Genomic DNA, 12,769 nt, shown 5'->3' on the forward strand with positions numbered 1-12,769 from the left:
AAATACCTAATTAAAATATGGGCAATCAGCCACTTGTGGAATTCACACATCTCTTTGTTAAGGATGCATTGTTAACAGAAAGGATCATGAACAACAGAGACACCGAAACTCAATGGGCACCAGACTGCAAAGAAATTAATAAAGTTGATGCAAAATTGAAAATGCAGTAATTAGCATAATTAGGCAAAAACAATTAGACATACACCTTGACATTAAAAATATGGCTACAGTACTTGAATCGTTGCCAGGGTGTTAAGTCCAGAAGTAAACAAGTAGTCCTTGAATTGTCTATATATTTTTGGAAGGCAGCCAACTAGAAATGCAAGTGGCTTTTTAGTCTGAAAACATTCTAAAATTTGATAAGAAATGTTTTTCTCAAAAGACAAAGGACAGTAGAAGTCTTTTCTAAACTAGACTAGTTTACTTTTTAAAAGCATATGGTTGAGGACACATTTTAGACAGTAGGCAGCCTCCGTTACAACAATAGGTTGAATCAGCCTTGCTGTCTGATTCCCTAGAATTGCATGAACCTGTTGGACTTTAACCTGGTGTTGTAAGACTTCTTACTGTCCCTAGAACTGCGACAGAAGAGATTTTAAAATCTTTTATAATCATATTGCATTGTGAGTATAATTATTTTTAATTATTTGATTATCAAATGGCACTGACCATGATTCTGTTGATAAGGCGGTTATACAGAAGTACCACATGATTAATGGCTACCGGTGTGAAGTCAAGAAAGGTTTGTCGAAGGAGGAGATGCAGAGCGGAACTAGACCTCGCGGCCGAGCTGGCAGCTTTAGCCAGAGAAACGGCCGGAGTAATGGCAATTTTGGAAATGCAGCTGGGTATGGGGCCCAAGGCGGTGGAGGCGGCTACTACAATGATAGAGGAAGCCGAGGAGATGTCTATGGTGGTTATGGTGATGGGGGGTATCCTCGGCGCGATCGTTCCTTCTCAGGCGGAAGTTATGGTGATCAAATTGGGAGCTATAGAGGAGGAGGCGGTGGATACGATCGTGGAAATTTCCAGGATGCCTATGATAACTTTGGGAGCTATTCCCCTGAGCCGTCCAACTATGGCCCCATGAGAGGAGGGGGTGGTATGGATAAATTTGGACCCTACAGGGGAGATTATGGTGTTAGTAATAGAAGCCGAAACAGAGATTATGCCTTTTAGTTCTTTTGGGGGTGGGGTGATGGTTTAAAAAGAGGGGGGTCTGCATAGCTACAAAATGTACTCGAGTAATGCGTACCACGCAAACTGCATACTATTAATGGGGTCTGATGTTGCAGATGTATAGAACGTTGGTTCGGCCGCATTTGGAATACTGCGTCCAGTTCTGGTCGCCACACTACCAGAAGGACGTGGAGGCTTTGGAGAGAGTACAGAGGAGGTTTACCAGGATGTTGCCTGGTATGGAGGGGCTTGGTTATGAGGAGAGATTGGGGAAACTGGGGTTGTTCTCCTTGGAAAGACGGAGGATGAGGGGAGACTTAATAGAGGTGTATAAAATTATGAAAGACATAGATAGGGTGAACGGTGGGAAGCTTTTCCCCGGGTCGGTGGTGACGTTCACGAGGGGTCATAGGTTCAAGGTGAAGGGGGGGAGGTTTAACACAGATATCAGAAGGACATATTTTACACAGAGGGTCGTGGGGGCCTGGAATGTGTTGCCGGGCAAGGTGGTGGAGGCGGACACACTGGGAACGTTTAAGACTTATCTAGACGGCTATATGAACGGAGTGGGAATGGAGGGATACAAAAGAGTGGTCTAGTTTGGACCAGGGAGCGGCGCGGGCTAATTGTTCTTTGTTTCTCGTTTCAAGGCTTCATTCTAAGATCATCTTGCTGGTGCCAGTACAGAGCGAGACTGCGGATAGTTGGGAACCTGTCTCGGGGGCAGGGAATTCAGATGGTGTTCGTAAAGCAGAAGTGGAAATGAATAGGGTTGGGAAGCATTTTCTGATCAGGGCCAGTGTGATCTCCTGGACTCGTTTCGATCGCCTCAGGGGGTCGGAGAGGAATTTCCCAGATTTTTTTTTCCCCATATTGGCCCTGGGGTTTTCACTCTGGGTTTTCGCCTCTCCCTGGAGATCACATGGTCTGGAATGGAGGGGTGGGGGTGAGTTAATAGGTTGTGATGAACAAAGCATCGTAGCTGTGAGGGACAGCTCGGTGGATAGGATATTAGGATGTAGATAGGCTGGAAAATTGGGCGGGGATCCTGGATTCAGGATTCAATCCTGGACCGGGGAGCGGCGTGGGCTTGGAGGGCCGAAGGGCCTGTTCCTGTGCTGTATTGTTCTTTGTTCTTTGTTTGTTCTTTGTATGGTGGATGTAACAATTGCAACCTTATTCGCATATTATGATGAGCTTTACTTACCATCTATAATCATTGTGCAATGTATAATCGGTTTCAATAAAGAACATGTATTAATGAGGCACGCAAGGAATTGCAGTCTCAAGTCTATTTATCATGAAGACCCACATATTCACACAACTCTAGGGCCTTGAGTTAGATCCTAAGGGCTGTTATTGATAAACCTTCAAAAAAGTTTGTTTTGCTAAGACATACCCAGATGTAAGTTCCATCCTGAGATAAATGTTATGTTGGAGACTACTGGGGGAGAGCACTTTAAAGTTGGGGACCCTGTTTAAGACTATGTTCCTTCAATACGCAGAAATCTTTTTCTCAGTTGAGATTCTAAATGATCAATAAGTTCAGTGGAATAGGCCAACCCTGCCGGGGAGTAAAGATAGTAGATCCATTAAAAAGAAAAATATGAAATGGATCTCATTGACATTTCATTGTATTGTCATGACTTTTCAACTGAAACATAAAGATCTTGGTGGCCTGAAACTCTCAAGGTGTGAAAAAGCATAACACAGGATGTCCACCTTATTTGGAAAAGGACTTTGAACTTGAAACATGTCGCATGGACAAGGCAGCCATGTTTGTTACCTGTATTTAAAAATTAAAGCAGAAGCTGTTCTGGGATAGATACCATCAGAAACACTACCTGATCAATTGAATCAGCCACAAGACAATCACGCAGCCAAAGAAATTACAGTTACACATTGAAAGTGGGAGAAAGACTCTCCCTGAAGTCATTCCAGCTCCAATTTCACCTGAGAGCCAACCTCCTGGAAATTCAATTAAAGAAGCCTCATTATGTACTGAGAATCCTCTGCTTCTAAAAGTCCTCTACTCAATATAAAGTGTCAATTCATCTAAGAATACAGCCCTACCGTAAAGGAGATGGAAATTGATCCAAATTGTAATCATATTGTTTTTATCTTCACCATTATCTACTCTTTGTGTGCATGATATTGTGTATGAGACATTAAAGCTCTGGGGAAAGTAAATTAGAACATAGAACATAGAACATTACAGCGCAGTATAGGCCCTTCGGCCCTCAATGTTGCGCAGACCAGTGGTACCAATCTAAAGCCCTTCTAATCTACACTATTCCAATATCATCCATATGTTTATCCAATAACCACTTGAACGCTCTCAATGTTGACGAGTCCACCACTGCTGCAGGCAGGGCATTCCACGCCCTTACTACTCTCTGAGTAAAGAACCTACCTCTAACATCTGTCCTATATCTCTCGCTCCTCAATTTAAAGCTATGTCCCCTCGTGCTAGCCAAAACCATCCGAGGAAAAAGGCTCTCACTATCCACCCTATCTAATCCTCTGATCATCTTGTATGCATCTATTAAGTCACCTCTTAACCTTCTTCTCTCTAACGAAAACAACCTCAAGTCCCTCAGCCTTTCCTCATAAGACCTTCCCACCATACCAGGCAACATCCTGGTAAATCTCCTCTGCACCCTTTCCAACACTTCCACATCTTTCCTATAATACGGCGACCAGAACTGTACGCAATACTCCAAATGCGGCCGCACCAGAGTTTTGTACAGTTGCAGCATGACCTCCTGGCTCCGAAATTCAATCCCTCTACTAATAAAAGCTAACACACCGTACGCCTTCTTAACAACCCTATCAACCTGGGTGCCAACTTTCAGGGATCTATGCACATGGACACCCAGATCCCTCTGTTCATCCACACTACCAAGTATCTTACCATTAGCCCAGTACTCTGTATTCCTGTTACTCCTTCCAAAGTGAATCACCTCACACTTTTCCGCATTAAACTCCATTTGCCACCTCTCAGCCCAGCTCTGCAGCTTATCTATGTCTCTCTGTAACCTGCCACTTCCCTCCGCACTGTCTACAACTCCACCGACTTTAGTGTCATCCACAAATTTACTAATCCATCCTTCCACGCCCTCATCCAAGTCATTAATAAAAATGACAAACAGCAGTGGCCCCAAAACAGATCCTTGCGGTACACCACTAGTAACTGAACTCCAAGATGAATATTTCCCATCAACCACCACCCTTTGTTTTCTTACAGCTAGCCAATTCCTGAACCAAACCACTAAATCACCCTCAATCCCACGTGTCCGTATTTTCTGCAAAAGCTTACCATGGGGAACCTTATCAAACGCTTTGCTGAAATCCATATACACCACATCAACCGCTTTACCCTCATCCACCTCTTTGGTCACCTTCTCAAAGAACTCAATAAGGTTTGTGAGGCACGACCTACCCTTCACAAAACCGTGCTGACTATCCCTAATCAAATTATTCCTTTTTAGGTGATTATAAATCCTATCTCTTATAATCCTTTCCAATACTTTGCCCACAACAGAAGTAAGGCTCACCGGTCTATAATTACCAGGGTTGTCCCTACTCCCCTTCTTGAACAAGGGGACAACATTTGCTATCCTCCAGTCTTCTGGCACTGTTCCTGTAGACAATGACGACACAAAGATCAAAGCCAAAGGCTCTGCAATCTCCTCTCTAGCCTCCCAGAGAATCCTAGGATAAATCCCATCCGGCCCAGGGGACTTATCTATTTTTACCCTTTCCAGAATTGCTAACACCTCCTCCTTATGAACATCAATTCCATCCAGTCCAACAGCCTGCATCTCAGTACTCCCCTCAACAACACTGTCCCTCTCCAGTGTGAATACCGACGAAAAATATTCATTTAGTGCCTCTCCTATCTCTTCAGACTCCACGCACAACTTCCCACTCCTGTCCTTGACTGGCCCTTATTAGATTAGATTAAATAATCTGCTTTAATTTTGTATCTGCACAAGCTTGCTGCTGGAAATCATTTAAAATGGAGCAAATCATTCTGAAGGTAAGAAAACACAGTAACCTCACACATAAAAACACTTTGATCACAAACAACAATAAAACACGAACTGTCCATGACAGCTTACTGAAAACTAGTGACAATTGCCAATTTTCATTTTGAAGACCTTCTAAAGACCTTCTAAATGAGGAATTCTGGTCCTAGAAAGACCAATTGAGATTAATGAACAAGCACTTCCTAAAAATATTGCAGTGACAGAAGTGAATAGTAGAGCAGCTTTTTATTTTGACACCTTCTCAGGTAAGTTCTCTTCCAGATCTTGGAGCAACAATGGTAATGGTTAGACTATTTCTGATCAAGTTCACTGAGCAATGATTTTTTTTGAAGATTTGTTTTATAAAGATTATAAATTGAAGAATATTAAGGAACTCAGGACAAATATTTAATTGATCCCTTTGCTCACACATTTTAATTTAAAAACCTGAATAATTCTATACAAATTAAATATAATATTATTAATTAGGTGTTCACTGAATTTGAACACTATTTTTCACTTAGATAATTTGGAAATAGAATAGGCATATAGCTTAGTTAAGATGAAAGTCCGGCAATGGGAGAACATAAATGTCAGGGAATAGAATAGGAGAGCTTTGTGAAATGTGGAAAGGACAACACCAAAGTCACGTAATCACCCTATGTAATAGAAATATATTCAACCTTATATCTCAAACAAAACCTTAGCCATCAAGAATAATGGCAGACTATAGGCCCACTGATATCCTAACCTTCACGCACATGGAGCACCTGATTGCAGAATCAAAATGATGTGTGCAACATGTTGGAGGTGAATATGCAACTGCCCTTACCTTTTCTGACCTGTTCAGGTCATTAAGGCACTGAATCCAGAAATATGACACAATGCTGTTGCTGCTGACATTTTCAGCCACCCCAGCCATGCTGTTGCAGAAGCAACTTTCTTCCTCCCATTTCTCTCTCCTACTCCTCACTCCTCCCAGTCACACATCAACTGACATGTTGAGACTTCTTTAAGGTATCACCATCTACTATCACACCTGCAGTTTTGAACACATTTTGGAGTTATTGTTGGGGCTGTGGATCTGTGAACACAAGTTGCAGATTATCAAAAAATGTTGGAGATACTGGCCGGAATAGTCCAGTCATTTCTGCTGGCGAGAATGGAGAATTTGGTGCTCAGCCAAATCTCCATTCACTGCAGCAGGACCGGAGGATCCCAGCCATGGGCAAAGTCAGACAAGGTGGCTGAAAATGTCAGCAGAAGCAGCATTGTGCCCTGCTTCTGGATTCAGTGCAGTCGGTGCCTTAATGACCTAACCAGGTCAGGAAAGGTAAAGGCAGCTGCATATTCACCTCCAACATGTTGTGCACATCACTTTGATTCTGCAAACAGGTGCTCCATGTGCACAAAGGTTAGGGTATCAGTCCTGTCTCCTGTGTTAGGAGCTTAAGTTTCAATTTAGCTTGAATTTGCTGGGATCATATCTGCAAGTTAAAGAGTAAAAGCTATATGCTTGGACATAAAACATCCAGCAAGTTGTGGTGAGGATAGGCAAGTGAAATATTACATTTTGCTGAAGAATTTCCCTTGCAAAAACTGGAACTCAGCACTAATTTCTCCATGAGTGTCACAAATTGCTGCATTTGTGTTGAAAATTCAAATAGCTGTGAACATTTAGGGTTGGTCTTTTACATTGTAAGGAAATGAGTGATGTTCCTACAGTGCTACATACCAGATAGTCTAATTAAAACTACAGTCTTAATCGGAGAGGTTTCGGAAATATTTTTTTTCCACTTTGTTTTTCCATCTGTTCATCAAATGTTCCTTTCTTTATTTCTCTCTTTGCACCTAATTTGACTTTAATTCACCCCCATTCCCTTTTCCATCATTTGCTCTTCCTTTCTCGATTCTCAAATTTTGAATGAATTGAAAGTTGCCATAATCCCAAACGACCGTCAGCTGCTCTCCCCTTTGAGAGAGAGCTGTCTGGTGGTGATTTAACCTGAGGATCACCTCCGAGATGCCCCGTACCATTAGAATGCTGCACTTTCAGCAATTTATCAGAGTTGAAAGATGAGGAATAAAATCTAAATCATGTTCCGTACTGTAAGATGCCCGCTGCAGCAAGTTCTGGCCCGTTGGATTGGAAATGCATAGGCTTGTCCTTCCTGACTGACTGCAATCCATGCCAATTACAACAGGCCCCTCCCCAATTCACTGTGACAATTTATAAAGAGGTTCCCTGTCGTAATGAATTAGTGATAGCTGAGAGATGAAGTCCAAAAGCGTAACGCTAACAGGGGATTCCCTGGCTGTGCTGTTGCCAAACAGTGAGAATGGACAAGCTCTCCCAACTGCCCAGAGTGGGTTTGGCCTTAGGCGGGCACAGGGAATCTGGTGGGAGCCAAAAGTTGGAAAGCCGCTGGCGTAACATTATGTTGCAGTTCCCCCCATGGCAGGTTAATGGTGGGTTGCTCTTCCCGCTGGCAGTTTGCATCTCATGAATGTTCATTTAAACAGCTACCCGAAGGCATCCCATCAGGCCTTTCAATCTTGTGTTCTGCCAGCGGGAAATCATGTCAGTATAAACTCAATTGCTGAAGAGCAGCATACAAATGCGGCCCTCAGTTTGCCAGAGACTATATGGTGAGTGCAACAACTTTCTGCCAAAGTGCTGCACAGCTCCTGATGCACTGCTCACCACTCGGCAGGGCAGACCAGTTCCTGCCTCCATCTCCATGTCGAGCTGGTCTTCACAGAGAGCACCGTGCTACTGGATACATGGATTGATCCAAGATGGGGACACAGGAGGCCCTGGGACTGGAGAGTACAGGGGTCTTCTTCCCTCTGATACCACACACCAGTGTCTATCTGGACAGCACCGTGCCATGGGACTCATGCAGCCACCGCAACAAAGACTGAAATTCCATTGGGGTTGGAGTGCAGTGTGGAGGATGGGGTGGTGGCCTGCTGAAGACAAAGGGGGGAAGAGGGAGGGGGCGTGGAAGGAGGGCTGTGCAAGTTTGTGGGGGGGGGGGAATAAAGTGAAGGCTCACACAGATGTAAGGAGGTGGATGAAGAAGATGAACAATGGAAGGCAAAGGGAAGACCAAGGGAAGGGAAGCTGGATCCCAACAAGACTTCATGAAAAGCTCACAAACAAGGGGGTCAAAGGGGAACCACATCACTTACTGGAAAGAGATGCACAAAGACTCCAGAGTTGGTGGGTAGAGGTCCTAGTTGGGCCAGGGCACCGTACAGGTGATGGCTCGGGTGGAGGGTAGTTGAATCGAGGATTAGACTTCTAACTGAGGCTGCTATCCATTTCCCCTGGGATTTCTGACATTCTGCACAGTCTGGTGAAGATGGGTGGCTGGACAGGGTGTTATTAGTGTGCTGGACCAGTATTTAAATATGGCACTGGGATCTTCGAACCCGTCAGTTAAGGATGGGCAGACAAATCAGCTGCCGGCTTACCAGGAGAGTCAGAGAGCAACTCGCCTGTGCATTCTTAGTGGTGTTTCATGCACAGAATCTGGTTGGGATCCTGCCATTCTGGTGATCGGGACGAGTGCCACCGGATCCGTCTGCCAGCGCAGTTAGTCTCAAAATGAGAGATATCCACCCAATGTCAGTACTCCGCAGCATGTACCAGGAGAAACGCTGGCAACAACCATCCTGTGGCTGTCCTGATTTTGCATGACTCAAACTGCAGTTCTTTATGGCACCCAAGGCTCCAGCAATGACTATAAATGACAGTGTAGCTTTGTGGACAGAAATCAGGGCAGATTAGATAATGGAGCTATTCACAAATGACAAAGGAGACAAACAATCTCCAAGTTCAGAAAAATAGGGTGCTGAGATGATGGAATGCTGACAGAGGTGTTGGCATTAGCAACAAGTGTTTTCCTGCCTCAGTCTAACAGTAATGTACGTGGATGATTGATCAGAATGCTCAGAGAATCCAGGCTAGTTCATCTCTGTTGGTAAGGAGCAATTATCATCACTGACAGTCAATTGCAAAATACAATAAACCTTCCTTCAAAAGAATGTGCATTCATATAGTATCTTATCAGCCCACCCCGAAAACCTTCGCCTGGGCTCTCATCCTCAGGTGGAAAGCATGAGTCAGGAAAGCTGCAAGCTCAGCTTGCTCACCTCAAGAGAAAGTGCCCACAAGAATTGGACTTTCATTGTGTGGGAGTGAAGAATAGGGTGGGTGCGGGTCGGTGAGGTGGGGGATTGGCGGTCAGGCTGTCTGACTTGAGAAAGAGTTCAGAGACAGCCAGAGGGACTGCAAGGTGCTGGGGTGGGCTATTTAAAAGGTCCACCTTGGTTCGGCGGGACAACTGGGGTTGTTCTCCCTGGAAAGACGGAGAATGAGGGGAGATCTAATAGAGGTGTACAAGATTATGATGGGGATAGATAGGGTGAACGGTGGGAAGCTTTTTCCCAGATCAGAAGTGACGATCACGAGGGGTCACGGGCTCAAGCTGAGAGGGGCGAAGTATAACTCAGAAATCAGGGGGACGTTTTTTACACAGAGGGTGGTGGGGGCCTGGAATGCGCTGTCAAGTTGGGTGGTGGAGGCAGACATGCTGACATCGTTTAAGACTTACCTGGATAGTCACATGAGCAGCCTGGGAATGGAGGGATACAAACGTTTGGCCTAGTTGGACCAAGGAGCGGCACAGGCTTGGAGGGCTGAAGGGCCTGTTTCCTGTGCTGTACTGTTCTTTGTTCTTTGTTCTTTATAATAAAAACAGAAAGATCCTCCATCCCTCAACCCTCACACTACCTCACTCCCTGCACACACCTTGGCAGGGAGGCCATATGAAAGGCCTATTGGACTTACCTTTCAAAGTCCTCTCATGTGGACTATGGTTCATGTCAGCACTGAGGTTCCATCAGCCACAACTGTTTGGAAAGCTGTCCCGACTCCATGCAAATTTTGGAGGACATGGACATGCCTATCACTGCAATGGAGCCGGCCAGGTCAGAAGAACACGCTGCAGGCTCACAATCTAAACTAGCCTGTACCCTTATAGAAAACACTCTCAAAAATTGGAGACCCTGCAAATAGGGTCCGAAATCCTGGAATTGAGACCCCGGCCATTTTTAAAGGGCTCCCAAGTCATCCTTTACAGCCAGTGAGTTAAGTTTGCAAGTGCAGCTATTGTTTTACTGAACTGTTTAAAGTCCCATGAAGGAGATATGATTAATGGCCTGGGATCGTTCGGTATAAATTGGCATCAGGCACATGTGTGTCTCATCAATTTGTGCCATGGAATCTTTTAGATCTCCTCGGACAGGCAGACATGGCACCAATCTAACACAGTGACAGGCAACTGAGTCCAATGAGTGGCCCTCCTTCATCTTAGTGGGCCGCAAGATTGAAGTGGGGCTTGTTGACTCACCATGACCCCATGAATAAGATTGAATACATGCCGAACATTTCATAATGGGTTTTGGAAAATGCTAAATCATTCATATGTTAATAGAACTGTCATCAATGGAAAAAATGTTTTGGAATCAGAGGGAGCACATGGGAGTGCAATCAACACACACCTCACTTCACTTGCCTTTGTTTTACATGTGTGTCACTTCAGTCATACTGGTAGGAAAAAATCAACACGGATGGAAATCAGTGGAACGTGGCAACCCTGCGTGTGGGCAATAGTCAACAAAATGTCTCATGGGCCGCACTCGGACCAGGCTGCATGTGGACCCAGGTCACAGGTTGCCTATCACTGATCTAACACCTCATCTGAAAGACTGCAATTTTGACAGCACAGCACTCTTTCATCACGTTGAGAGGTCAACCTAAGCTATATCATCTTTAAAATACACTACCCTGCATTTTCACACTTGAAAGTAATTTTACTCTTTGCATCTATACAGATCCACATTTTACCCAGCGAGGTAGCATTTGAAGTCATTAATAAGTTCCTCCTATCGCTTGTTCCATGTAAATGTATACATCGGAATGTTTAACGTTCCTGAATCATTCCCACACAACAATGCAGTGCTGTGCTATATCTTTGAGAATAATCAACAAACATAGTGGTCAATGAATTAAGAGATTTTCTCCACTCTGTAAATATGAGCATGCTGACGTACACGATTCCAGTGCAAGTTATTTTCCTGTTAATCAGGAGAGAATTCACTAGGGGTAAAATCTGTTTGTTCATTCACTTTCCAATATTTCTGAGTGAAGTCTGTGCTTCCCATCACTGTTTGAACAAGGTACTCACTAAATCCAGACTATAAATAGACAGGCTCGAGGTTTCATCTCTTCAATGAGATATTGATGCACTACAAGCAATAGTTACATTAGAAAAAGGCCTATCTCCCACAAATACCTTCACACATGATGATGGCACCAACAGTCATTGCATAAACTGACCTTGTATTCCTTTAAATATCGAGGATGACCAAACGGAGGTCTTTAAGGTGATTAAAGGAGTTGGTAGGGCAGATATTTCCTTTCGTGGAGGAGTCCAGAACAAGGGGACAGAAGCTTAACATTGGGACTTCATTTGGATGTTAGAATGTTTTGCTTCATTCAAAGATCAATGGAAATCTGGAAATCCCTTGCCCCAAAAACTGTTGAGGCCAGGTCAAGATTCAAAACTGAGATCGATAGATTTTTGTTAGGTAAATAGAGATATAGAACTAAGGCAGACCACTGAACTTAAAGTGCAGATCTGCCATGATCAAACTGATTCTGGACCAGGCACAAGGGGCTGAATGTCCTACTCCTGTTCCTTTATTCCTACTTTTAATTAACAACACAAGCATCCCTATTCTCTGTCAAAAGCCAAAGGATCATTCTGAAGACTGATATGCAATGAGCATAGTTAGGTTAACAGCAATGAACAAGAGGGTTGTTCACTGTTTCTCTGTTGCAAACACATGATTACTGATTTGATGATCAGGTTTAGATAGTACATATCAGCTGCTGGCTGTGTCATCCCAAATCAACATGGTTTTACTAAAGAGAAATCTTGTTTGAGAAAAATTATTAGGGTTTTTTGAGGATGTAACTAGAAGGGTAGATAAAGGGCAACTGGTAGATGTTATATACTGGATTTCCAAAAGGCATTTGATAAGGTGCCACACAAAAGGTTAATAGACAAAAGAAGAGTTCAAAGAATTGAGGATATTGTATTGATAATAGACTTTAGACACACGAGTGGTTACAGTTATAAACGTTGCAGTATTCTCCTATTTGGTGATCTCGACGACATCAAGTTCTCACATGGAATCCTTGTATTCAAAGGTTCAAACGCAGATTTAAGTGCTATTTGCTATATTAGCGTATCATATAATATGAAAGGTAGATGTCATCTCTGAAATATTTATTTCCTGTCTTTCTGTGCTCTGAGCCGCGGCCAGGGGTTAGCCCTGTGAGGCAGTGACATTCGTCACAGTTGTCTTCGGCCATATCCAGTAGTTTATGTTATCAACTGCATAAATAAATCAAACACGGTGCCATCTACTTTCGAAGATATTTTTCTTCATTAGTCTCATAACTGTCACCAAAAGATGAGGCA

The 12,769-nt window shown here is 43.7% G+C and overlaps 1 protein-coding gene across 1 annotated transcript; it reads left to right on the plus strand.

The window, feature by feature from the left end:
* Window positions 1–669: 669 nt before the first annotated feature.
* Window positions 670–1,264, plus strand: LOC144496145 (heterogeneous nuclear ribonucleoproteins A2/B1-like; the record flags this gene model as incomplete). The annotated part of the gene is made up of 1 exon (XM_078217123.1): window positions 670–1,264. A coding segment is annotated over one exon (510 nt), but the record flags the coding sequence as incomplete, so codon positions are not given.
* Between the last annotated feature and the right edge of the window lie 11,505 nt (window positions 1,265–12,769).

The sequence above is a fragment of the Mustelus asterias genome, chromosome 7 (assembly GCF_964213995.1).
Source record: "Mustelus asterias chromosome 7, sMusAst1.hap1.1, whole genome shotgun sequence".
NCBI classification, from domain to species: domain Eukaryota; kingdom Metazoa; phylum Chordata; class Chondrichthyes; order Carcharhiniformes; family Triakidae; genus Mustelus; species Mustelus asterias.